The sequence below is a fragment of the Stenella coeruleoalba genome (genome assembly GCF_951394435.1).
Source record: "Stenella coeruleoalba genome assembly, chromosome: 1".
Taxonomy (NCBI): domain Eukaryota; kingdom Metazoa; phylum Chordata; class Mammalia; order Artiodactyla; family Delphinidae; genus Stenella; species Stenella coeruleoalba.
Genome location: NC_137169.1, coordinates 95226585 through 95252707, shown reverse-complemented (window position 1 = coordinate 95252707; position 26123 = coordinate 95226585). Strand labels below are relative to the sequence as shown.

Here is a 26123-nt window from a genome sequence, read left to right as displayed (position 1 = left end):
TTATTGAGCTATAACTGGCAAATAATAAACAGCACATACTTGAAGTGCATAATTTGTTAAGTTTGATGTTTAAATGGTATACGTACACATCTGTGAAACTATCACCTCAATCATCATATCCATCCATAAAAATTTCCTCATGCTCCTTGGAAACCCCTCCCCTAACCTCCATCTCAACTCCAGGCAACAACTGATCTGTTTTTTGTCACTATATATTAGTTTGCTTTTTTTAGAATTTTATATAAATATGTGCTCCTTTTTTTTTTGGTCTGGCTTCTTTCAAAGAGCATAATTATTTTCAGATTCATCCACATAGTTGCATGTATCAGTAGTTTTTTTCATTTTTAAAAAACTTTCCACTTTTGAGGTATGCCCTCCTACAGTATTTACTATATCTCAACAAATTTGCTCCATGGAATAAGAAAGCTCCACATTAGGAGGGGCTTTGGGGATAATAATCCCCCCTGGAGGTACAAGAGATACTGCTTGGGGAAGAAATGATGAGGCAGAGATTCTAGTTTTCTAAGAATTCTCCAAAATGTAAGAGTACTGTGATAAGCAAAATAATGGTACCCATAGATGTGCACATCCTTGTCCCTGGAACCTGCGAATATACTACTTTATATGTCAAAGAGGACTTTATAAATGTGATTAAGTTAGGGATCTTGAGATGAGGAGGCTATCTTGGATTATCTGAGTGGAACCACATTTGTAATCACAGGGGTCCTTGTAAGTGAAGAGGGAGGCAGCAGAGTCAGAGTCAAAATGAGATTTGAAGATGCTGTCATGTTGGCTTTGAAGATGGAAGAAGGGGTCACAGGCCAAGGAATGCAGATAGTCTTTAGAAGCCGGGAAAGGCAAGGGAATGGATTTCCCCCTAGAGCCTCTAGAAGGAATGCAGCCTGCTGACACCTTGATTTTAGCTCGGTGAAACCCATTTTTGGATTTCTGATCTCCAGAACTGAAAGATAAGAAGTTCGTGCTGTTTTAAGCCACAAGTTTGTGAAAATTTGTTAAAGCAGCAGTAGGAAATTGATACAATCACCAATACTGTTAAAAAAAAAATAGAGTCTGACCACTTCTATTTCCTCTTCCATTTTGTGACATGTGGTCTGATAGGAGAGGAAGCAAGTTGGATTTGGAATCAGACTGACCTATCCTAGCTGCTCCTCTGAGCTCATTCCCTCATCCTAAAGGAGGGATGATACAGTATTTATCTTTGGGGGGGCCTGGAGAGAATTGATGAGAGGATATACACAAAGGGCCCAGCACATAGTATGCCCTCAATAAACATTCACTTTCTTTACTTCCCACCTAGTACTTGAATCCAAGGAACTAAATTCTCACTGCTAGTGACCTGCTGCATAATTTTGGCTAAACTGCTTCTTCTCCTTCAACCTATTCCATGAGGTTAAAGGGAGATACTTATTAAGTCTCTGAGAGTGTTTTTATTAAGTCTCAGAGTGTTTATTAAGTCTCTTAGAGTTTGTAATGTGGCTAGATACTCTTGGTTAAAAAGCATTATTTAGATGCAAAGTGCTGTTATCTTTTGAGCAGGTAATTATTTCCTGTCCTAAATTGTTTAGCACTGTACTGAGGTTCCATCTGAGATGATGATATTGCTTGAGAGGGTGAAGAGATACCTCACCTGAGTGTTGTGAGTCTTAATTAATGGTTGTTTATTAAGCCTACACAAGCCTATCATAAAAGGCTAAATGTTGAGTATTATTTACTTTTTATATGTTTATCACTACCAGTATTTTAATATAGCAGCTAAAACTGTCCAATAAAAGTTGGCATTTTGGTATTGGATTAGGTAATATTCACTTTACTTGGGGGGAGTCTAATTGATTACTATTTAGAGAGCTTTGTGCTTTTTATAAGAAAGGGGTTAGGGAAATAGTGCTGTTATTTCTTTTTTCTTTTTTTTTTAATTTTTGGCTGCGTTGGGTCTTCGTTGCCATGCGCAGCCTTTCTCTAGTTGCGGAGAGTGTGTACTACTCTTTGTTGCAGTACGTGGGCTTCTCATTGTGGTGGCTTCTCTTGTTGCGGAGCACAGGCTCTAGGTGCGTAGGCTTCAGTAGTTGTGGCACACGGGCTCAGTACTGTGGCACACGAGCCTAGTTGCTCTGCAGCATGTGGATCTTCCTGGACCAGGGATCGAATTCGTGTCCCCTACATTGGCAGGTGGGTTCTTAACCAGTGCACCACCAGGGAAGTCCCGCTATTTTTTTTCTACAAGGGCTTAATTTTTAACAGATTTACATTTTAAATCCTTACCTTTTAGATAAAACTACAGATGGTTTAAAAAGCTAAAATTTTGAAGTACTGAAAGAGATAGTTTATATAATAGTTAACCATTTTTTTAAAGGTGGTATTTATCAGACATTATGTGCCACACACTGTTCTGAACTCTATGCATGCATTAAAGCTAAAATAAGCATAATCCAGCCCCAACATGCTACAATGATTTAGAGAGCATTGCTATCTTCATGGATTTCCAGATATATAACTGGTTCATCAGGATGAGGGTGAGGGTGGAGGACGATTTACACAGCTTAAGACTTTGGTTCCATAGTAATGGTTACCATTTATTGGACACGCTACATGACAGACATTGGACTAAGTAAATGCATTGTCTTATTTTATTCATATATTAAGCCTTTGAGGTAGAGTTGTCATCACCATTTTACAAAGTAGGAAAATAAGTCAATTGCCCAAAATTGTGAGTCTAGAAAGTGGCAGAACCAGGATTCAAAATCATGTCCTGGGCTTCCCTGGTGGCACAGTGGTTGAGAGTCCACCTGCCAATGCTAGGGGACATGGGTTCGTGTCCCGGTCTGGGAAGATCCCACATGCCGCGGAGCGGCTGGGCCCGTGAGCCATGGCCGCTGAGCCTGCACGTCCGGAGCCTGTGCTCAGCAACGGGAGAGGCCACAGCAGTGAGAGGCCCGCGTACCGCAAAAAAACAAAAACAAAAACAAACAAACAAACAAAAAATCATGTCCTGCTGTCCCCAGAGCATGAAGTGTCTGTATGAGGTATAGAGAACTATTGTTAAGTACTCAGTAAATGTTATTTGACTACAAGTATGTTTAAACCATAGAACGAGGGCGATTATTTTTCTACATGTTTAGATAATCATCTTTTCATAGTTTTCAATGACATGTATATTTCCTTTTCTGTTAATTCATGTCCTTTGCTCTTTGGGGTCATTTCCTTATTGATTCAAATGATCTGTATTATAAAATACTTGGAAGTACAAGAAAGCATGACCAAGGAGTCATGATAAATTCCTCCCTTATCCTCACCTACCTTCACAAACACAGTGCCAGGTTCTGTTGATTTTTCCTCCAAAATATGCCTTATGTCTTGAAGACATCCATTTCTTTCATCTTCACTTCCATCACCCATGCTAGCTCCTTTTAGCTTCCCCAATACACAGAGTTTTTTTTCATCTTCCAGTCTTTGCATACATTTTCCCTGTGCCCAGAACACTCTGCCCCAACTCGTTGCATGGCTGGTTTTGCATCCTTCGGGCTCCATCTTGAAAAGTATGTCCTCAGAAAGCTCTTTCCTGCCTATCCTATCTCAAGAAAGATTTCCTTCCTTTCTCACATTCTTTTCCTATCTTTCATAGTAATTATCACCATTTATAATACACAATATTCTAAATCCTTTGCATGCAATTAATGAATTAATATTTGTAAAGTGCTTAGAACAGTGTAAGGCACATAGTAAGTACTATATAAGTGATGATTTTAAAAAACAACTCCCATGATCCTCACAACACTATCTGTGCTATTAATGTCACCTTTTTACAGATGGACGAACTGAAGAACAGAGAAGTTAAGTAACTTGTCCAGAGTTGTGCAGCTAATGTAACAGAGTCTAGCTACAAACTCAGTCTGGCACCAAAATCTACACGCCTAACCATTTTCTATATTTCCTTTTCAGTCCACGACCTAGCATAGTGTTTTGCACCTACTAGGAATTTTCAATAAATATCTGTTTAATAAATGAAGGGACAGCTCTAATAATAAAATAAAATTTACCTGTAATCCTACCACATAGAGATTTGGGGATTCATCCTTTAGATGTTTTTTCTAATGCAAGGTTAGACTTTTTACCAAAATCATAACGTTCAGAAATCACTTTGAGGAGCATAGATCAGGCATTGGTGTACAATATATTTGACATTTTATTCTTTAAAACATTTATTGATAATTTCAAGTCAATGTTCTTCCTTTAGACAGGAGGTAAAATGTGAGGGAAAGAAGGGCAAGTCTTTAAACAAAAGAGAAAGAATTTTCCTAAAATATTCTGGCCCTTCTTATCTCTAGGCAGAGGTTGCCAAACTCAAGCTAGAAAGTTTAGGGAAAGGATGAGGTATTATACTTCTTTAAATCAAGCGTGTTTTGAAATTTGTGGTAAGTATTATTTTTAGAAAATCAACTGGTAAGAGTTTTCTAAACGTTCCCAAAGCACAGCAAAGGTCCATTGTTTACCATACAAATCCAACAATCTATGATGATTACCTGGCTATGTCAGTGGGAAAATTGGATAAAAGGACAGCACTGACCACCAAAGGGCAAGGAAAGTAAGCAAAGGCTGCTGGTAAAACACCAAGAGGAAGCTTCTCCATACACTAGTTTACTCAGTCTCAAAAAAATTTTTTGTTCTTTTAAAACAGTTTCAGGATAGATAACTTGTAGCAGCTGGTCATCAAATTTGCGTACACTCATGGAAGGCCTACATTGCTAAGACTGACTATGAATAATACATCTATCGGCTCTCCAGGGAGGATTGGATTGGTTTGTTGCTCCTTCACAGTGTCTTCCTACTGCCACTCAACAATAGCTGGATGAAGCCAGACCGTCGCCCTGAATGGTGTGTGGTTACAGTCACAGACACTGCATTTGTGGGCACCCTACATTTCTGAGATAGAGTTAGCTGATAGAATTACCAGAGCGTAATCAAATGCAGTCATTGCAGAGGGAGCCTTCTATCACATTACCTCTGAACATATTTTAATCTAGAAACACCATACACTGGATACAAAATCCATGACTACCTGACCTCTGGGCGTGGCCTGGGATATACTACTCTGAGCCATCTCCTATTTGCTTTCATGGGTAAATAGAAATCTTGAGCTAGGAACAGAGGGAGAGAATTTGAAAATTAAAACAGAGTCAAAGTCAGTATTTTTGAAGGCTCTTAAAAGAACAACAAAAGCAACAAAAAAAAGACAAGTTTAGAATCACATCAGAGGTTCCCTATGTAGTCTTCAAAGCTGATTTCTTACAGTCAAAGCTACCCAGAAGAAGCAGGCACAGCATGATCAGGTTTTGCTCTATTATTCAATTGCAGCCAACTTCCAACTATTAAAAAAAAAAAAAAGAAAGATGATTTAGAATGACAGGATTGCTCATCTGTATTTCAAGGTCCTTCAACCAGTTTACTCCTTGATGTTCAGAGACCCCAAGATGGAGGTGAGTTTCTATTGCTACCGCTGTCGTTTTATCTCTTCGTGTTGACTGCAGCATGTGTTGGTTGAAGACTTAGAGCATATTGGTTTATGGGCAAGAAATATCATTGGATCATGTATTTGAAGTTCCTAACTGTAATCTAGTCACATTCTTAATGACACACACAAAAAGGAGTAAGAAGATTTTGGATTGTTGAATCATTGTTTCCAACAGTCAACTCCTATTATCATTACAGAAGGTAGGGATGATCTTAGAAGAGTGGGGTTCAGGACCTGAGTGTTAAGTTCTTTAGTGGAAGGAGGCAGGGAAGCGTTGGTGGCAACAACGCCTGTTTTCTCCTCTGCCTCGGGGCCAGGTGCACCCTGTTGGAGGCTAGCAGAGATCTAAACACAGAAGAGAGGGTATTGGGGATGAGGCTAAGAGACTGTCACAGGCACACAGCCCCACAGTTTTCCTTTGAAGATGGAAAGAGTCCTCTGATACATAACATCATATATTACATCTGTATTACCACTAAATGGGCCTGGTAGATAGAACAAACATCACCTACCAGCCAGAAACAATGATTCGCTGACCATCTTTGGTCTCCAACCACCAAGGAGTTTTGGTTTATCCATCTATAGACATTCTTAGTTGAATCCATCAGATTTGCAGTCATCCCAGCCATGGTTATTTTCTTCTCTTAAACTAGGCATATTAGTGAGGTTAGGCCAGCACCTCAGCACCAAATTTGGACTTCATAATAAAGTAAACTACACAGGGGATAGAGGTCAGCATGGTGAGCACTTTGCTGTTCATCCCTATTTGGGGCCCAGACTGAACTGTTTCCAGAGGGCCAGGTCGCTGTGATGTGCTGACCTCTTTTGCTCAAAGTATTCACTCTCAGGGTGATTTGTGAGCTGCTGCTGAGCACGTAATGATCAGGACAGCTGCAAAAGCAGTCATGGCCCCACATATGTTCACCTGAACTCAGTAAATCAAATTGGGTTCTATAGAAAAGTTCTGTTGGGTTCTGACTGGAACCTCTTAGGATTCACCTTTGGATTCTAAGATGGAGCTGAGGATTGGTATGGGAAGATGGTCCAGTTGCTTCCAGCTACCTGTAAGGGGCCCATGATGATTCTAAGGCTGTAGCTTGTCCTTTAGCAGAAAAAATCCTTTTAATATCTTGCAATCACACACAAAAATAACTATAATAATAACAGAAGCTGTTTTCCTGTGTGTAATGAGAGCGTTCCTCAAGCTTCTACCTTGTCTTGGTGGTTGCTCTTTTTTCTTTTTCTTAAGAGTCATGGCAAAAATTAAATTTTATCAGTTTAAACAGAATGATATTTTAGAAATTAGAATCTGGCTAACAAAGGGTCTTTTCTTCCATAGCAAGAAGGGCTTCCATAGCAAGAACTGCTCAGCAATGAGTATCTCAAGATACAAAGAAGGCTTGAGGATGAGTTTCAGGCTATAGCTTGGGTCATTAAAAGTCCTGCAAAACTAGAATTCATCTTTCTTTTCTCTTTTCTCTGTAGGCATTTAAAGATGCTTTTTCCCCTCAAAAATTAGACAACTTTAAAAAATTAAAATATATTTGACATATAACAAGGTGTAATTTTAAGGTATACAACATGTTAATTTGATCCATTTACATATTGTAATATGATTACCATTTTAGTGATAATTAGACCTCTATCATGTTACATAATTATCATTTTTTTAGTGGTTGGGATACTTAAGTTCTAGTCTCTTAGAACGTTCGATGATTATAATACAATATTGTTGTCTATACTCATCATGCTGTGCTTTAGATCTCTAGGGTTTATTCACTGCTCGTTGCAAGTCTGTACCCTTAAACAACATCTGTCTTATCCCCCCACCCTCCATCCCCTGGTAACCACTATTCTACTCTCTGTTTTTATGCGTTTAGCTTTTTTTAGATTCCACATATAAGTTATACCATACAGTACTTGTCTTTCTCTGACTTATTTCACTTATCACAATGTGCTCAAGGTCCATTAATGTTATGGTAAATGGCAGGATGTCCTTCTTTCTCATAATATATATATGATAACTTCCATACATGCACCCCAATGTTCATTGCAGCACTATTTACAATAGCCATGACATGGAAACAACCTAAATGTCCGTTGACAGATGAATGGATAAAGAAGATGTGGTACATATATACAGTGGAATACTACTCAGCCATAAAAAAGAATGAAACAATGCCATTTGCAGTGACATGGATGGCCCTAGAGATTATCATACTAAGTGAAGTAAGTCAGAAAGAGTAAGACAAATACCATATGATACCACTTATATGTGAAATCTAAAATATGACACCAGTGAACTTATCTATGAAACAGAAACAGGCACACAGACATCGAGAACAGACTTGTGCTGCCAAGGGGGAGGAATGAATTGGGAGTTTGGGATTAGCAGATGCAAACTATTACATGTGGAATGGATAAACAACAAGGTCCTACTGTATAGCACAGGGAACTATATTCAATATCCTGTGATAAACCATAATGGAAAAGAATATGAATAAGAATGTATATATATGACATCTTCTTTATCCATTCATCCATTGATGGGCACTTAGGTTGTTTCCATGCCTTGGCTATTGTGAACAATGATGCAATAAACATGGGAGTGCAGGTATCTTATTGATATCCTGTTTTCATTTCATTTGGGTATATATCCAGAAGTGGAATTGCTGGATCATATGGTAAATCTATTTTTAATTTTCTGAAGAACTTTCATATTGTTTTCCATAGTGGCTGCACCAACAGTGTACAAGGGTTCCCTTTTCTCCACATCCTCGCCAACATTTGTTATCTCTTTTCTTCTTGATGATGGCCATTCTAACAGGTGTGAGGTGATAGCTCATTATAGTTTCAATATGCATTTCCCTGATGATTAGCAATGTTGAGTATCTTTTCATGTACCTGTTGGCCATTTGGACAACTTAGATAATGTTTTTTGTTTTGTTTTTGCGGTACGCGGGCCTCTCACTGCTGTGGCCTCTCCCGTTGCGGGGCACAGGCTCCGGACGCGCAGGCTCAGCGACCATGGCTCACGGGCCCAGCCGCTCCGTGGCACGTGGGATCTTCCCGGACCGGGGCACGAACCCGCGTCCCCTGCATTGGCAGGCAGACTCCCAACCACTGCGCCACTAGGGAAGCCCAGACAATGTTTTATCTAAAATTATTTGGTGATAGTTTTCACGATCAAACAATAAATTCATTTCCAGGTAGATTTTTAAAGTAGTTTTAAGGCTCCTATAGAGATCATGTCTCATATATGCCATTTATTCCTTTATCCTGTAAATATCCCACAGATAAAGAGTACCTAGCCTTCCATACCTGGGCGTTCTTCAGCACTCCAACACTGAGACTGTTTTTCTCATTTTTAAGCTACCATAATTGTTTGCTCACTCTGTGCTGAGCACTGTGCCAGGAGCTTTAGATCGCTTATCTCATGTTCATCTAGCAATCCTGTGAGCTAGGTATTATTATTCCTATTTTTCAGAAGAGGAAACTAAGACTCCGAAAAGTTAAGGAACTTGCCTGATGGCACAGAGCTAAAGAGTGGAAAAGCCGGAATTCAAATCCAGGTCTCCCAACGCCTGCTTCCCCTCTGTGCTTTTGACTTTCCTGGGAAGCATTTCCCTTGTTCTTCACGTTCAGTTGGAGTAGCCTGTAATTTTGTTCATGTACCTCACTTTACAGTAAATATTAGACTGGTAAAGTAATCCTGCAGTGATGATGATGACGATAATTCTTCTTTTTCTTCTCTCTTTCTCCCTCTCACTTTAAACAAAATATTTTTTTTGAGTTCTCTAACATTGGCATATATCTATAAATTCAAATTTTTGTACAATGTTTTATAGATATCTTTACCACATTTAGTGTTTACTCTATTTTTTGCTTGGAGAATTAATCTTACTTTTTTTGTCAAACATATTGCTTTAGCTTTTTAGGTTATATAATAAAGCAGAAGTCCACAGACTCATAAAAATTTAGATGGGGAAGAGGCCCTCAGAGATCTGTTCATCCAACCCCATCATTATATGGGCAAGGGAGGCCAGCCAGTGGTTGTGGGTCCCTTGGTTGAGTCAGAGCCTCAGTTACTCCCTTAGAACTGGAGGTAATTATATTACTTCTAAAAAGTTGTCCCAAAAGTTTGCAAATCAAGAAGCGATATCTAAATGGATGCTTTAAATTTTATTTAAAAGAATAAAAGACTCTTACCAAATGGCAGCTGGTTTTGCTCTGAACATTTTCAGGAGTATCGCTGAGATACGCTGCTACCACCAGACTGTGGCAGCTTGACAGGACTGCTCAGAGCAAGGCAGCCTCTTGAACTGGGTTCTGCCTGGGTTCTAATCAGAAGAGGGATGCTTGATGGCAGATTGGCCTCTGGGTGTTCAAAAGACCTTTTGGTTCCTTGCTCATATTTCTGTCAGTCCTTCTCTGCCTTTCTCCAATATACAAGGGAAAATCAGAAGAAGGGGACCAGAATGTCTGGGAGGACAAATGAAAAAGCACCAGAACAGAGTAGGCTGGTGGTTTGTTTGAGTTGAGTCTGCTTTCAGTGCCACACAAAGAGGCCCATCAGTGATGTGTGGACAAGTGACAGCCGTGGTACTTAAAAAAAAAATCAATCCTTTACTTGCATTCCAAGCTCCTATTTGGGGAGAACAAATTTCAAATAGTACTTCCTAAGAGAAGTTGGTAAATATTTGGTCATTAACTAGAGACTAATGTCTCCCTCAAATTTTAATGAATAAAAAATTTAGCCCCCCTCCTTTCTAATTCCTTGCTTATATACCACTGATTATGTTCATGTAGGCTTTAGGATGAGTTACTCTTGCCTGTGCTTCCTGCCTTCATGTTTATAACTGCATTTCTCTAAACGAAAAGCATCCGTTTTGTTCCGGCATAGACACTAGGATAAGCATGGTTTCATACGTTAAATAAATTATATTTAAAATGAGGCTCTTTTTGTTTTGCACGGACTAAGACACACAACGAAGACAATCAATGAAAACCAGAAGGTCTGTTGCTACAATTAAGAACATCAAGACCAGGCAGCAACCGATAAAGGAGGTCAAGCCGCACATACATGGATGAAGCCGATTTCTCGGAAGATGCAACTTCTAAGAAACAGGAGGATTTGCCTTATGATGGGGACTTCTCCCAAATTCAGATGTACAACGATTACAATTTTACCTCAAAATATGACATCCTTGATGTCTCAAATCAAACGAATTTAACAGAAGAGGACCTTCGAGAAAAGGCTACATATAGAGAGACTTGCAGAAAGGCAGATATGGCCATGACTTTGGATAAAACAACTGAAAATGCTGTCAGCAAAAAATATAATAAAGAGAATCAATGCACCATAAATCTTCATATTCCATCTAACCAAGGAGACCCTTCAAAGTCAAACATTCCTGATATTTTACTCCATCATGTTTGCAAAGAGGAATTCTTAAAAGGTCAAGGCATTAATTGTGAAACTCTCCCAGAGATCTCTAATGCTGACAGTTTTGACGGAGCTATTATTAAAAATATTATTTTGCAGCATGTTACGAATTCTTGGCCAACAGAGCAAACCTCGGAACTCACTGACCAACTCAACTCCAAAAGCGATGGTGAAAACAGCAATAAGCCCAGGTGTTTGCCAACCACGACAGAAGAAAACACCTCTGATTTAGAAGATCCGGTCGCTGCTGGAGAAAGCAACCATCAGGAAAATTCAAATTTTCTAACTAAAATCAAGAGTCCAGGTGATAAAGAAAAAAGTTGCCAATGGCAGACACCCCAGAAACAGCAGGCTGAAAAAGCAAGTTCAGGCAACAGGTTCAAATATGGCCAAGGTCAAGTTCATTACTGGTTCTCTGATTCCTCTAAGGTTGCTCCTAAAAATAACATAACTGACAAACCACTTACAACTGATAAACAAGCCAGCTTTTCTCCTAAATTGAGAGATAAGTCAGCTATTGTGCAAGATATTTCAGAAAGCATGTCTAGATCAAACGGTGTTGAAAAACAAGAGCAGAAATGGAAAACTCCTGAAACTTCACAACAGATAGAGGTAAGTGAAAGCTGTCTCCAGCAAACATATAAGCAGGGCCGCTACTCATCTATATCAGTGTGGGTCTCTGGAGGGTGCATAGAACTGAGGTGTAGGTCTGAGGTTCTGGGTTCTAGTTCTGGCCCAATACCTTGACCTCTCAGAAGCTCAGTGGGTCTTCTCCTGAGAAGAATCAGGGGCTGAACTAACAACAACACATAATAGAATAAAATCCAAGTTCTTCAACCTGGAATTTGCGTTTCCCTGTTTTTCATGTCATCCTACTCTTCTAAACTAAACTCCCCCCTCCCACCCCAGGAGTCATCCGTAGGTACCTGGCTGGCCCTGCCCTCTCTGAGATCCTGCCTTACGTGGAACATCCCACCTCTGCTTACCACAGACCTGCTCATTTTCATGGCCTCCTTCAATTCCCCACTGGCCACAGGACTTCTCAGAACCCCCTAGTCACAGTCTTTCCCATCCTTGTTTGTTTAGTATTCTGTCAGAGCATTTATCTCAGCCCGCTTTGGATCCTAACGATTTAGAAACATCTGTTCCTTCCACTAGATTTGAAGACTCTGGAGGCAGCCACCTCGTCTCCATCTTTCCTTTGCCCAAGTTCCCCCAGAGGCCTAGCCTTCTGTTTGCACATATTATGTCCTTGGTTATGAATGCTCAATTGGACTGAATTAAGATCTTTAATAACACGCTTCAAGATTGTTATATTGGTAACTATTTAGTATAAAATTTTGCTAATGTTTACTTTACACTATTTCCCCTTTCTGCATCTTCCCATCCTTCCACCCACCTTCCCAGCATGCTGAGGCTCAGGATCTCATTGATTATTTGAGGTTCAATGGTTAGGTAAGTTCACAGTAATGATCAAAGTAAACACTGTAGCTCTCTGGCATTTTGCCAGGACTGTATGATCTTTCCTTTAAGCATTCTATGAGGGGCCCCCTGACTGAACGTTCTCTGCCTATTTCCATTTCCACCTCTTTATGCTTCAGCTGCCTTCCCTTTCAGCTGAACGTTCTGGGGAGTTTGAGCAGAAGCCCCCACCCCTGACACACACACACATACACACATACCGGGAGCCAGCAGCCCACCTGGCCTCGACTGGGACGCTTCTCTCAGTCATGGAGAAATCTGCACCCCTGTGACACTGGGAAGTCTCCACGTTCCTCATTCTGCTTGCAGGAGAACATCCCTCGGTGGGCACAGTTCTCAGTGCCCTGTGGTTAGTAGGGGCAGAATGAATATCAAGTTCATCTGTCTCTGGCAATGGGAGCCTGAAGTCAGGTGTCTGATTCTCTCTCGTCCTGTCAATTCAGGTTGGAGAACTGGACTCTATAGGTTCCACAGCCACCGTATAATTGAGATATTCGTAATAACCACGGTCTAGTTTGACTACTACAGTAGCTCTCTGGCACTAGCGTGTTTGTGAGCTGTGTGTGTTGGGAACAATGGGAAGACTCTCAAGGTGAATCACTCCGGAATCTGAACTCTTATCCAGTTAGCCTGTGGTGAGTAGAAAAGGGCTGTGTGAACAATCACTATCTTGACACATTTTGGAACTTAACGCTTACTGTTATTATTCTCTGGAGTGTGGCTACCATGTGTCTGAGTGTTAGTGAGAGCGCCAGCAATAGAGCCGGTGACGAGATCAACAACGGTCCTTTGTGGAACCTATGGTCTAGCTGTAGGAGAAATATGTGAGTATTCCTCGTAATAGTAACAAACATGATAGTAGTAACAGCTAACATAAACGCTTACCATATAACAGATACTATGGTAACATTTAATTCTCATCACAACACTATGAGGTAGGTTCTATTACTAGAACCTGGGTTCTAGTAAAATGGGTTCTATCCCCATTTTACTGTTGAGGAATTTGAGGTTTACAATGATGAAGTAATTGCTCTGGGTCACCTGGCAGATAAGTGTCGGAGTGGAATTTAACCTTGGCATCAGGGCCCCAGCTCTTGACACAACTGGGGGGCCTCCATGATGACCAGAACACATCGAGTCATACTGAGTAATGGCGTCATGATCACTATCAACAGTCACGTTTTCTTATCCTTTAAATGCGCAGATGGAGCCCATGGCACACATCCACCAAGAACATCTTGCAGGTACTAGCATTTTAAAATATATTTATTTATTTAATTTTTGGCTGCATTGGGCCTTCATTGCTGTGCGTGGGCTTTCTCTAGTTGTGGTGAGCGGGGGCTACCCTTCGCTGTGGTGCTTGGACTTCTCACTGTGATGGCTTTTCTTGTTGTGGAGCACAGGCTCTAGGCGCACAGGCTTCAGTAGTTGCAGCACGTGGGCTCAGTAGTTGCAGCTCGCAGGCTCTAGAGCGCAGGCTCAGTAGTTGTGGCACACAGGCTTAGTTCCTCCAAGGCATGTGGGATCCTCCAGGACCAGGGATCCAACCCATGTCCCCTGCACTGGCAGGCAGATTCTTAACCACTGGTCCACCAGGGCAGTCCCAGTACCAGCATTTTTAAACCTCTTTGATTTAGATGTACATTTTGAAAAAAAAAATTTTTTTTAAATAGTGATTGGTAGTGATTGCCACAGACTTCTGTTTTCTGTACTTAATAAAACTGCAGTGCAGCTGAGATGAATGGTAACCAAAACTTATTCTTTCTTACATAGGAATAGAATCTGAGACAATCTCTCTAAGATGCCATTGACTTCTCAGAAAGACCCTTCCTCAAGTTCTTCTTACACATTTCACACGATATCCCAAGGGAAACAGATGTGTCAGAAATTAAAAGAACAGACTGATCAACTGAAGACTAAAGTAATACTTTTAAAGCTTATTATGAAAGATAGAAATAACCAAATTCAAACGTAAGACACTATGCCCTTAACGAAATATTGCATTTTTTCACTGCAGGTACAAGAATTTTCCAAAAGCATAGCACAGGATTCTCCCTATCATTTGCAAGATAGGAGGCTGGTAATAAATTTTATCAAGTTTTAAAAATCTTTTTAGGGAATTTGACATGGGAAAATACAAATGACTTTATAGTATCATGTTTTCTCTACACTGGTGGGAATAGAAATGCTCTGATAAGAAATGCTTTGCTGAAGATGAAACTATCTTTGTGTTACAGGGACTAAAAGAGCTTAGAGCTTTCTGTTTCTATATGTATTTAGCCCTTTCTCCTTCTCAGGGGATCTATTACTTATGGCTGTCTTTCCTCAGCAGTCATCCCATAATAAATATGAGACCATGGTAAGTTCAAGAGAATAATATGTCAGCTGTTGTAAAGGGCAAGCACATACAGATTTGATGGGTCCTGGGGGATACAGGCTACAAAAATCACCAGTATCTGGCAACTCAATATGTAAAACTTTGAAAACTTAAAATTAATCTTGAAGCCATGCTCTTCAGATCAAAACCTTTGACTTTCGCATCCTTGCTTGTTGTTGCATTTAATCAAATCATTAATTTATGTTGTAACCATAGCCTTGTTCATCAGCGTCAGGGTCGTGGGAAGTGGGGGTGAAGCATGGCAGTGGGGCAAAAAGCTGAGACTACTAGAACCAGGGATGTGTGAAGTTGAAGATGTAGTTTAGGCCACTGGGTCAGCAGCAGGACAGATGGCCAGAAGTCCTGACATAAAGGACACGAGCAAAGCTCAGGGCAGTCTGTGCTTCAGAAACCAAACAGTACAGACAAAAACTAGGAGGAGGCAAATGTTGAGACACAGTTCATTATTCTTTCACCATAGTAATTAAATAACTCATACATTCATTCGACAGCATTTGTGGGGTACTTCCTATGACTCAGACTCTGTATCAGGCATTAGGAATTTGGAGATGATGAAACATTTCTTTTTCAAGCGACTTATCGTCTCCTAGGCACAGACCAGTAAATCAACAAGTAACATGCAGCTTGGGAAAGGTTACATATGATACTAATGGCAGCACTGAAGAGGCTCACCCTTGCCAGTGAGACGGTATTTTAGAAGGCTTCCTGGAAGGGACTTCTGAGCTGGGCATGTAGGAAGAATATGGCAGAGTAAGGGCAAAGGTGTATTCCAGGAAAAGGAATCAGCAGGTGCAGTGGCACAGGGACAAGAAAGTGCTGAGAGTGTGAGGAACTGTGTGGCAGTGTAATTGACCAGATGGAGCTCAGGGGGAAGGGAGGAGACTGGAGAGGTAGATAAGGACTACATCATGAAAAGCCTTTACACCACGCTAAGGAGCTTAGATTAATTTCATCCTGAGGTGGAGTGATGGGGCAACACTGGAGGATTCAAAGCTGAGAAACAGCAAGCACCATGGGGGCAAGACTGTAGGGACAGAGATCGGCTAGAAAGCCATAATCCAGGTAACAAGTTATATGAAGTCCTAAAGCAAGGCTGGCAGTGAGGATGGAGAGGGCACAAATCCAAGAGTTTAAGGAAGTGGCGGCAGATTGAACCAGGTAAATAAGAGAGGAGGCTTGGATGCATTCCAGATTTCTAGCTTGGGTAACCAAGGTCAGGAATAAAAGTGGAGGATCCAGTTCAGAATGGGTGTGCCAGGTAGGCAGGAGGCCAGATGTCACATTCAGTTTGGGACATTTTGAGGTACCCATAAGACATCCAATTAGAGAGGTCCAGTAGGCAATTAGAGCAATGGATCTGAAGCTCAGAGGAGTTGTTTGGGCCAGAAATGTAAATTTGGGTATAGTTTTATGTTGAAGCTGTGGGGTATAGGCGATTGCTCAGGCAAACACGCAGAGTAAGCAGTGAAGAAATCCAAAGATAGGATCATAGGAAGCAGAACCAGGGGCAGGTAAAAGAAGAGGGGTCCTCAAAGAAGATCGATGAGGAGAGACTCAAATGGTCAAGGCAGACCTGGAAGGGGCAGAGCTATAGAAGCCAAGAGAAAAGAGGGTTTTGAGAAAGAGGGAGTGGGCCACACCATCAAATCTTCAAGTAAGGAAGGTAAGCAAGATGTGCATTGGATTTGGCAACTGAGAGGTCATGAGGGAGCTTGGCAACCCTGATTTCAATGAAGTGGTAGTTCTACAGAAGCCAGATTGCAGGAGTTAAGGAGTGAATGATAAAGGAGATCTCCTAAAACCCAGGCTTTCAGAAACTGGGAGAACATAAAGTTTTAAAAGGCCAAGCAAAGCAGAGGAAACTGGTTCAAGGCATTAGCCTTCTTGAGGAAGTTTCAGGAAGTTTCTTCCTATGTTAGAGGGTATGTGGGGATTTGTGTTGGGACTGAGAGAAGAGGAGAGAGGTGACTCCTTAGGAAGGTGACTCCTTAATTCCGGGCCCATCTGGTTCAGTGAAGGAAGGCCAGACAGGGCTAAAACTAACTTTCTCAGGGTGAGCAGCACACGGAGAAAGCTTTTGGATTTTGCAGCAAACATCCTGGTTCTATGTGTTGATTGTACAAGCTTAGACATGTAGCATGTCTGCCTATCTTAGTTAAGAGCGTTAAATGAGGTACATTTATGGCAAGAAAACTATGCCCTATCTTCTTCTGAACACAATTAAAATTCCAAGATCCCAAATTATAATTCATAATTGGCTTGCTTCACTTTTCTCTTTCCTTTGAATACCTAATTCCTTCTCATGGCTTTAACCATCATTTTCATGCTACCAATTCCTAAATTACTAGTCCTCACTTCTCATCTGGAGCTCCAAATGTTTGTGTTGATCTTCCTTTGGATCTCCCACTCTTACCAAAAATTCTACCTTGCCCAACATTGACATCTTCATTCAAACTTGTTAGCCTTTCCAAATTCCTCAGTTTCATCAGGGGGTTCACATTCTTCCCACCTCCCACAGTAGAAACCTTTGAGTGTTATCTGTGATATTTATAGTATCAGTCAGGGTCCTGGCAAGAACAAGAAGGCTTACTCCAGTGGAGTTACTGAGGAGAGCTTAGTAAGGCATTATTTTACAAAAGCATGGGCAAGGTTAAGGGAAACCAATAAGGGATAGAAAGCATCTCATGGAAGGAACATGGGGCAGAGGGATGGAGGAAGAGCAGATAATGGAGCATAAGAAGAGTAGCAGTAGCTGTAGGGGTAGTTGACAAGTTCTGCGGCTTTTGATAGAGACACAGCCAATCCATGATGATACAGACAGGAGGAAATCAAGGAAATAAAGACCCTACCTCATCCTTCTTCAGTTCCTCTCTCCTGCTGTTGTCTTCCATTGGCTGAAATCAACCAAAGCCAGAGGCATGGGAGCCTACTGATACAGTCCATTGAAGGCCAGCCTCCTGGCTGGGGCACAGAGAAAGTTGGAGGGTGGATCTGGGGTGAGGAGAAATGGAAAACATCTACCACACTTGCCATTTTTTATACCCGTATAGCCAGTATGCTTCTAAACTTGTTTGTTTATTTTAATAATAGTAAGAACTAATAACAATGAAGATGAGAGCTACCATCTATTGAGGGTGTACTATGCTCCTGGCACTAAGCATTATCTCATTTAATTTTTACAATATGAGGTGAGGGCTATTATCTCAAATCAGAAAACTGAAACTTAGAGTTCAAGGTGACTAAAATCATACAATTAGTAGGTGACAGTCTGAACTTGAACCCTGGTGTGTCCGATTCTGTAATCCCATGATGCAGTATTCTTGCCCTTGGCAATATCTCTCCAATTCATGCCTTTCCTCTCCATTTTCACGGATCCAAGCCCTCTTGAGTCCTTTAAGCCTGACTTAAGTCTCACTTCTTCCACTGAGCCATAGCAAAGTATTCCATCCCACAGTCTGTTTTCCCAACTGGAATAAAATCCCTGAGACCAGGGACTGTGCCTGATACAGCTTTTGTGTCTCTCACACTTTTGGCCCAGGACCAAACATGGGCAGTGCTCAGGGAATGTTTAGTGACTGGGGCTGCAGGGCTGCAGCCTCTGTGCATCGAGATAAGACCCTGACCTGTACAGTTTAAACATTCATCTGCATGAGGCTACATCTGGAAGACCCATCTGAAGCTTTTGACTAAACTTCCCGATGTTCCTTCCCCACTTCATCCCCCAAGTGCCATAGACTCAATCCCAGGTCCTCTAACTTCAGTTGTTTTCTAATATCTATGTGACTTCTGACATACTTCCTAGAGCCCCAATTTCCTCCTCTATAAAACTGGGATAATAAATCTACTTTGCCACGTTTACAACATTGATGCGTGGATTAAATAAGATAATGAATGGAAAAGTGCTCTGTGAGCTAAAAATTATTCTGCAAATATGTAGGATTATGAATGTCTCATTAACAAAAATTTAAACACCTCCAAGTGGGTTCTAGGAGAGAAATCAAAAGTGACCATATTTTTCAGCTATGTGCTATGAGGTGTCATAAATGCTGAGATGGGTCTTGGGTTGTGTATATTTTAGATGTCAGACTCTGAAACAAAACAATTGCCAGGAGAAGGATGATGGCTTTGTTTTGACACTACTGTGGGGTACATCCTCATTGTGTTTTGGGGAAAACCAACTACACACACAGGCTTACCTGTGAATGATTCCAGTGACTCTGCTGTTACAAGTCCTCGAGAAAATGCAGGGACACCTCGAACTGCTGGAATAGGAGTTTCTGGCCAATAAGGAAAAGCATCTGACTTTGAAACAGCAAGTCCACAAGCATGAATCCCCAGCTGTCAATGAATTTGATCCAGAAAGGTGAGGCTTAAACTGTGTAAGGTGGAAGGGTCAGAGGTAATCTCCTTCAGGTGGGATTCTGATGCGGCTGATGGCTTAGTGCTTGGAGAGCCATTGGTCTTGGGTCAGCAAAAACTGTGCTCCCATTGAATAAGTGTCACCCCATGCAACAAGCAGTACGGAATTCCTGCTATGTGTAAGGTCCTGTGCAGGGCACTGACCCAGATAGAGTGCCCCAAATGAACAATGGTCTCCTGGAGGAGAGACATTGTGCCACCACCTTGCATTTTGTTGGATGTCATTATAATTGGTTCTGAGACTCAGAAGAGTACAAGAAACTCTAGAAAGGCTCACGTGTTAACCCCAGAGGACCCTCTCCTCTCCAAGCTCCTCCTGTCCTGTCCTCTCCTTCATCCCATTCCTGCCTTTATTTCCCCTGCCCGGTTCTTCTTTTCTGTCCCTCTTTTTCCTCATGCACAGACAATTCCAAAGAGGCAGCAGGCAGGAATGAATAATTGTTACATTGGTTAGTGTTGGGGTAAGGGACCCACAAATCCTGATAAAGGCAAAATGTTAAGGCTTGAAGTCAAATGATTCCTGAATTAATTCACATTAGAAACTTGGCTGCACAATCATATCGAATGAAGATTCCAGCTGGCCCTTCTGATGCCACCATGCCCCTCTCTTTCCAATCTAAATAATTTTAAGATGTAGTCCAGGACTCAAGGCTAGGATTGTTTCCATATAATTTCCTGGGATGAATTTAAAGAACCCATTTAGTAGGCTTAATATTTGTAAGTTCAGCTCTTTCTATTCATAGCATTTTAACACGAATTCATTCTTGATGCCAAAATATTTTAATGGTTTATATTCTGGCACTAGCGTCCTGAGATATTACTTCTTCAAAATGAATGAAATCTCTGTCTATTGTTATTTCAATACTGAGTAATTAGACAGCAAGGATGAGGTTTTAATATTGATTTTTTTCCCCCAAAGGCATTTTTTTCTTGGAAAAAAGGATCTCCACATGCTTTCACTATTTGTTTAAAAACTAATAGTGTAAGGATATTTATTTTCCAAGAAATCCCACTTGTTTTGGCAGTCGTCTTAAAGACAGGCCTCTGTGCACATTAAGACCAAAGTTATGCAATGCCTTATTTATATCCTAGTTACACCCACACTGCGCCTGGCCCCAGTATAAATCAAAAGAGTTTCAACTGCAATTATATCCCATATACAGGAGAAGCTGTCAACACTGGGGCAAGGGAAGGACTCAGCCTCTCCCAAAACTCACCTCAGAACTGCCTCAGAGCAAAGTGTGCTCAGCCCCTCTTGTTCTCAAATGGGCAAAATGTGGCAAAGAGCAGAACCCAATCCAACCCTTGAGGTCGTGGTGTGTCGAGAACCTTCTAAATGATGGGTCCAAAGGCTATTGTTGATGGCTTTCTGTAAAGGAAAGAATTGTGCAAATTAATTGGCTAATTGCTTAAGTCAGCTATTGTGCTCTTATTAAAACCTTCTTATTATTGCCTTTGAAAGGTAATATTCAAAAACATTGTTTGGATTTCATGTATCTTGTTTGTCAGAATGTAGTCTGATGGTCATTTGATTCTTTCACACACTAGCACCAGAAGCCAAGGAGTCAAGAAATGGGGTTCTGCCTCCATCAATCCCTCCTCCCTGATACTATCGGCATACACTCTTGTCTTCTGTTTTACAGAAAAGATCACAAATTCCCTCAAGAAATGTCTTTTCTCCACCTCCAGTTCTGCATGTTTTCACCTCCTCTTTCTTCCTTCACTCACCTTCCAATCTCTCCAGCCTTGGTCCTTGAGCCTATCTCTTCCCGCTACCTTGAGGCCTCGCTCCATCATTTCACTTCCTTTAAATTTTCAGTCTCCCCTTGTCACCTGATGAATTCCCTTCTGACTGCCAGACTAGGACATATTTTCCTATATTTTACTTATCAGTCTGGTTTTCCAGGTTTAGATCTTTGTCCCACCACTCGTTGAATAGGGCAGCCTTTCCCCATTGGTAAAAAGCCACTTTTATCATATACAAAACCCCCATGTGTACATGGGATTGGATCTATCCTCCCCATTGTTCTGTTTCTATTTCTACATTAACCACATAGTTCTAAATTACTATAGGTTAGTGTATATTTTTAAATGTTTCTTCTTTTAAACTTTCTTTAGCTATTCTTGTATACTCTTCTTACTAATAAACTTTATAATCAGCTCAGCAAATTTCTTTTTTTTCATTGATAGAGTCACTTTTATTGAGAAATATAGTTTTAGGAACCAAATTTCTTTAATAAAATTCCATTTGAATTTTGTTTAGGATTTTGTTGAATTTACAGATCAGTTCAGGAAAAATTAAAATCTTTGCAATGAGTATTCCCATCCCATTCCCATGAAAACATCCCCAGCATGTTTTCTTCATGTAGATTTTACATGTTTTGTCAAATTTGTTCTTAGCTATTTTATACTTTTTCTGTGTTTTTTTTTAAGAGTCAAGATTATACACATACCTTATAAAAAATATTTATTTGGCTGCATCAGGTCTTAGTTGCAGCACGTGCGATCTTCCTTGCGGTATGCGGGATCTTTCACTGTGGTGCATGGGCTCTTTGTTGCGGCACGTAGGCTTCTCTCTAGTTGTGGCATGGGCTCTAGAGCACGCGGGCTCAGTAGCTGTGGCATGTGGGCTCTCTAGTTGTGATGCATGGGCTCCAGACCGTGGCAGGCTCAGTAGTTGTGGCGTGCAGGCTTAGTTGCCCCACAGCATGTGGGATCTTAGTTCCCAGACCAGGGATCGAACCTGCGTCCCCTGCATTGAAAGGCAGATTCTTGACCACTGGACCACCAGGGAAGTCCCTCTGTGTGTTGTTAATAGATGTTTTCTCTAATCCATATACAGGAAATAAAGAAAGTTGTATGTTTAGCTTATACGGGGCTACCTGACACAATCTTGTTCTTACTATTTCGTTGATTTTCAGTTGACAGTCTTAGTTTTTAGGTATGACAATCAGAAACAAATAATAGTTCCCCTCAACTTCACTTTTCCCCTTAAATATTTATACATTATATCTTTTCTTCCCACCAACTTTTCTATATCACATTTCTTTTTATTGCTTTATTTCATTTGCTAGGTTTTCCCAAAAAACATTGAATAATACTTGTGAAAACAATCATTCTTGTCATGTTCCTAATGGTATCGGGAATTCTTCCAAGTATAATGACTGCTGTAGGTTCAAGTAGATAAGCTTTATCGAGAAAGTTTCCATCTATTCCTAGCTTACTAGAATTAGATATTTTTAAATTTAGGAAAAAGTTTAATCAAATGGGGTTTAGAAATCTAGTTAATCTCCTTTATGAATCTAGTGAAATATATTAATAAATATCCTAATGTTTATCTATAGAATCAGTTGGGAAAATTTCCCCTTTCTTTTTATGTTCCAGAAGAGTTACTTAAGGTCTTTGGTAAACTCACCCATAATTCCACTTGGATTTGGTGCTTTTGGGGGGGCAAAATCATAAAACCCCTAGAACATAACATAGTAAAATACCTAGATGACCTTTGTTATGGTGATGGTTTTTGAGATACAACATCAAAGGCACCACCCATGAAAGAAATAATTGATAAGCTAGACTTCAAATTAAAAACTTCTGCTCTGCAAAAGACAATGTAAAGAGAATGAGAAGATGAGACACTTCTCATAAAGGACTGTTATCCAAAATATGCAAAGAACTCTTATAACTCAACAGTAAGAAAAAAACCCAATTAAAAAATGTACTAAAGATCTTAACAGACACCTCACCAAAAGAAAACATACAGATGGCAAATAAGCATATGAAAAGATGCTCCGCATCATATATCATCAGGGAAATGGCAAATTGAAACAACAATGAGATACCACTACACACTATTAGAATGCCCAAAATCTGGAATGCTAAAAACACCAAATGCTGGTGAGGATGTAGAGCAATAGGAACTCTGCTTTATTGCTGGTGGGAATGCAAAATGCTACAGCCAGTTTGGAAGATAGTTTGGCAGCTTCTTTCAAAACTAAATATACTCTTACCATATGATCCATCAATCATGCTCCTTGGTATTTACACAAAGGAGATGAAAACTTATGTCCAAAAACATGCACATGGATATTTCAAGCAGTTATATTCAGAACCATCAAAACTTGGAAGCAACCAATATGTCCTTCAGTAGATGAACTGCACTAATTAACTGTGGTCTATCTAGACAATGGAATATTATTTGTGCTAAAAAGAAATGAGCTATCAAGTCATGAAAAGACATGGATGAAACTTAAATGCATATTACTAAGAAAGAAGCCAATCTGAAAAGGCTACATGTTGCATGATTCCAATTATGTGACATTCTGTAAAAGGCAAAATGGGCAAAAACAAAAAGATCAGTGGTTGCTAGGGGTTAGGGTGGGGGGAGGGTTGAATAGGCAGAGTACAAAGGATTTTTAGGGCAGTGAAAATACTCTGTATGATATCCTAAAGGTGGACACATGTCATTATACATTTGTTCAAACCTATGGAATGTACAATACTAAAAGTAAATCCCAATGTAAACTATAGACTTTGGATGATTATGATGTGTCAATATAAGTTCATTAATTATAACAAATCTACCACTCTGGTGGGGATGTTGATAATGGGGGAGGTTATGTATGTGTGGAGGCAGTGGGTATATGGGAAATCTCTGTATCTTCCTATCAGTTTTGCTGAGAAGCTAAAACTTCTCTAAAAAAAAATATTAAAAAATTATACCACTCACATTCTCTGATCACTGGAAATTAATAATAAAAAGATAGTAAAAATCTAATCAGAAAATTTTAACGCTCATCTAAATAATTCTTGTGTTAAATAGGAAATAAAAATGGAGGTTAGGAATAATCTACAAGTCAATAATAAATGAGAAAATAACATGAAAACCAATGTAGTATAGCTAAAGTAGTACTCTGAAGAAAATTTATAGTTTTAAAATGCATTTATTAGGGGGGAAAGTTCAAAACCAATAAACTAAGAATTCAAACCAGGAAGGCAGAAAAAGAACATCAAAATAAACCCCCCAAAAGGAAGAGATTCATAAAAGGAAGGAGAAATAAATGAAGTTTAAAATAATTTAATCAATAAAACATTTTCTTTGAAAATATCTATAAAATAAACCACTGGAAAGTGTGACTGAGAAGCATAAATAACATAAAGAATGAGAAAGGAAAAATATCAGAATAAAAATTTTAGATCAAATGGGATTGGACAATTTCATATCAACACAGTTTAAAATGTAGATGAAATGGACAAATCTCTAGGAAAATATAAATTATTAAACTCTACTCAAAAAGAGGTAGGAAATCCGAAAAGACTAATAACCAGACAAAAATAGAAAAGATTGTAAACAGTCAAACCCCCAAAATGTACCAAATCCAAGTGGGACTATGGGTGAGTTCAACAAAGACTTTAAATAACTCTTCTGGAACATAAAAAGAAAAGGGAAAATTTCCCAGCTCATTCTATACATAAACATGATCCTTCTATTCCTGGTCTATGATCCATTTGGGGCTGATTTTTGTGAAGAGTGTAAGGTCTGTGTCTAGATTCATTTTTTTTTTGCACATGGATGTCCAGTTGTTCCAGTACCATTTGTTGAACAGATTATCTTTGTTCCGTTGTATCACCTTTACTCCTTTGTCAAATATCAGTTGACTAATTTTATGTAGGTCTATTTGTAGGCTGTCTATTCTGCTCTTTGGTCTCTCCATATAAACTTTATTTTTTAAAACATTTATTTTATTTATTTTTTTGGTTGCGTCAGGTCTTAGTTGCGGCATGTGGGATCTTTCATTGTGACACAGGCTTCTCTCTAGTTGTGGTGTGTGGGTTTTCTCTCTCTAGTTGTGGCATGTGGGCTCTCTAGTTGAGGCACGTAGGTTCAGTAGTTGTGGTGGGCTTAGTTGCCCCACGTCATGTGGGTTCTTAGTTCCCTGACCAGGGATCGAACCCAAGTCCCCTGCATTGGAAGGAAGATTCTTTACCACTGGACCTCCAGGGAAGTCCCCATATAAACTTTAGAGTCAGTTTGTCAATAGCCACAAAAGAAGTTGCTGGGATTTTTACTAGGATTGCACTGGATCTATAGATCAAGTTGGGAAGAACAGATATTTTGATAATATTGCGTCTTCCTATCCATGAACATGGACTATCTCTCCATTTATTTAGTCCTTTGATTTCACTCATCAGAGTTTTGTAATTTTCTTCATAGAGACCTTGTGCATATTTTTTTAGATTTATACCTACATATTTAAGTTTTTTGGACCTTAATGTAAATGGTACTATATTTTTAACTTCAAATTCCACTTGTTCCTTAAAAGAATATAGGAGGGCTTCCCTGGTGGCGCAGTGGTTGAGAGTCTGCCTGCCGATGCAGGGGACACGGTTTCGTGCCCCGGTCCAGGAAGATCCTGCGTGCCACGGAGCAGCTGGGCCTGTGAGCCATGGCCGCTGAGCCTGCACATCCGGAGCCTGTGCTCTACAATGGGAGAGGCCACAACAGTGAGAGGCCCGCGTACCGCAAAAAAAAAAAAAAAAAGAATATAGGAAAGTGATTGACTTTCATATATTAACCTTGTACCCTGCAACCTCACTATAATTGCTTATTAGTTCCAGAAGTTTTTTTGTTGATTCTAATTTTCTACACAGATGATCATCTGTGGACAAAGACAATTTTATTTCTTCCTTTCCAACGTGTATACCTTCTCTTTCTTTTTCTTGTCTTGTTGCTTTAGCTAGGACTTCAAGTACAATGTTGAATAGGAGTGGTGAGAAGGAATATTTTTGCCTTGTTCTTGATCTTAGTGGGAAAGAACTGGTATAATTTTTAATGTTTTGGAATTTGTTGAGAT

General features: G+C 40.0%; 2 protein-coding genes across 3 annotated transcripts in view; one reads left to right on the top strand and one right to left on the bottom strand.

Annotated features, from left to right (window-relative positions):
- The window catches only part of GPSM2 (G protein signaling modulator 2), a 93537-nt gene extending 75801 nt beyond the window's left edge, over positions 1-17736 (bottom strand). Inside the window, exons 1-2 of one of the 2 annotated variants that reach the window (XM_079899593.1) lie at positions 17703-17736; positions 5306-5381 (exon numbers count right to left, since the gene is read on the bottom strand). The gene's annotated coding sequence lies outside the window, so the exon portion shown is untranslated. Of the gene's footprint in view, positions 1-5305; positions 5492-17702 lie in introns of those variants that run through there. The other variant, XM_079899594.1, reaches the window with a different exon arrangement.
- AKNAD1 (AKNA domain containing 1) overlaps positions 10611-26123 on the top strand; it is a gene marked incomplete at both ends in the record, with an annotated part of 32873 nt that continues 17360 nt past the window's right edge. The window contains 7 exon segments of the mRNA XM_079939959.1: positions 10611-11585; positions 13660-13699; positions 14229-14240; positions 14243-14376; positions 14473-14535; positions 19083-19121; positions 19125-19216. Of these exon segments, the coding sequence (XP_079796085.1) occupies positions 10611-11585; positions 13660-13699; positions 14229-14240; positions 14243-14376; positions 14473-14535; positions 19083-19121; positions 19125-19216 (1355 nt within the window).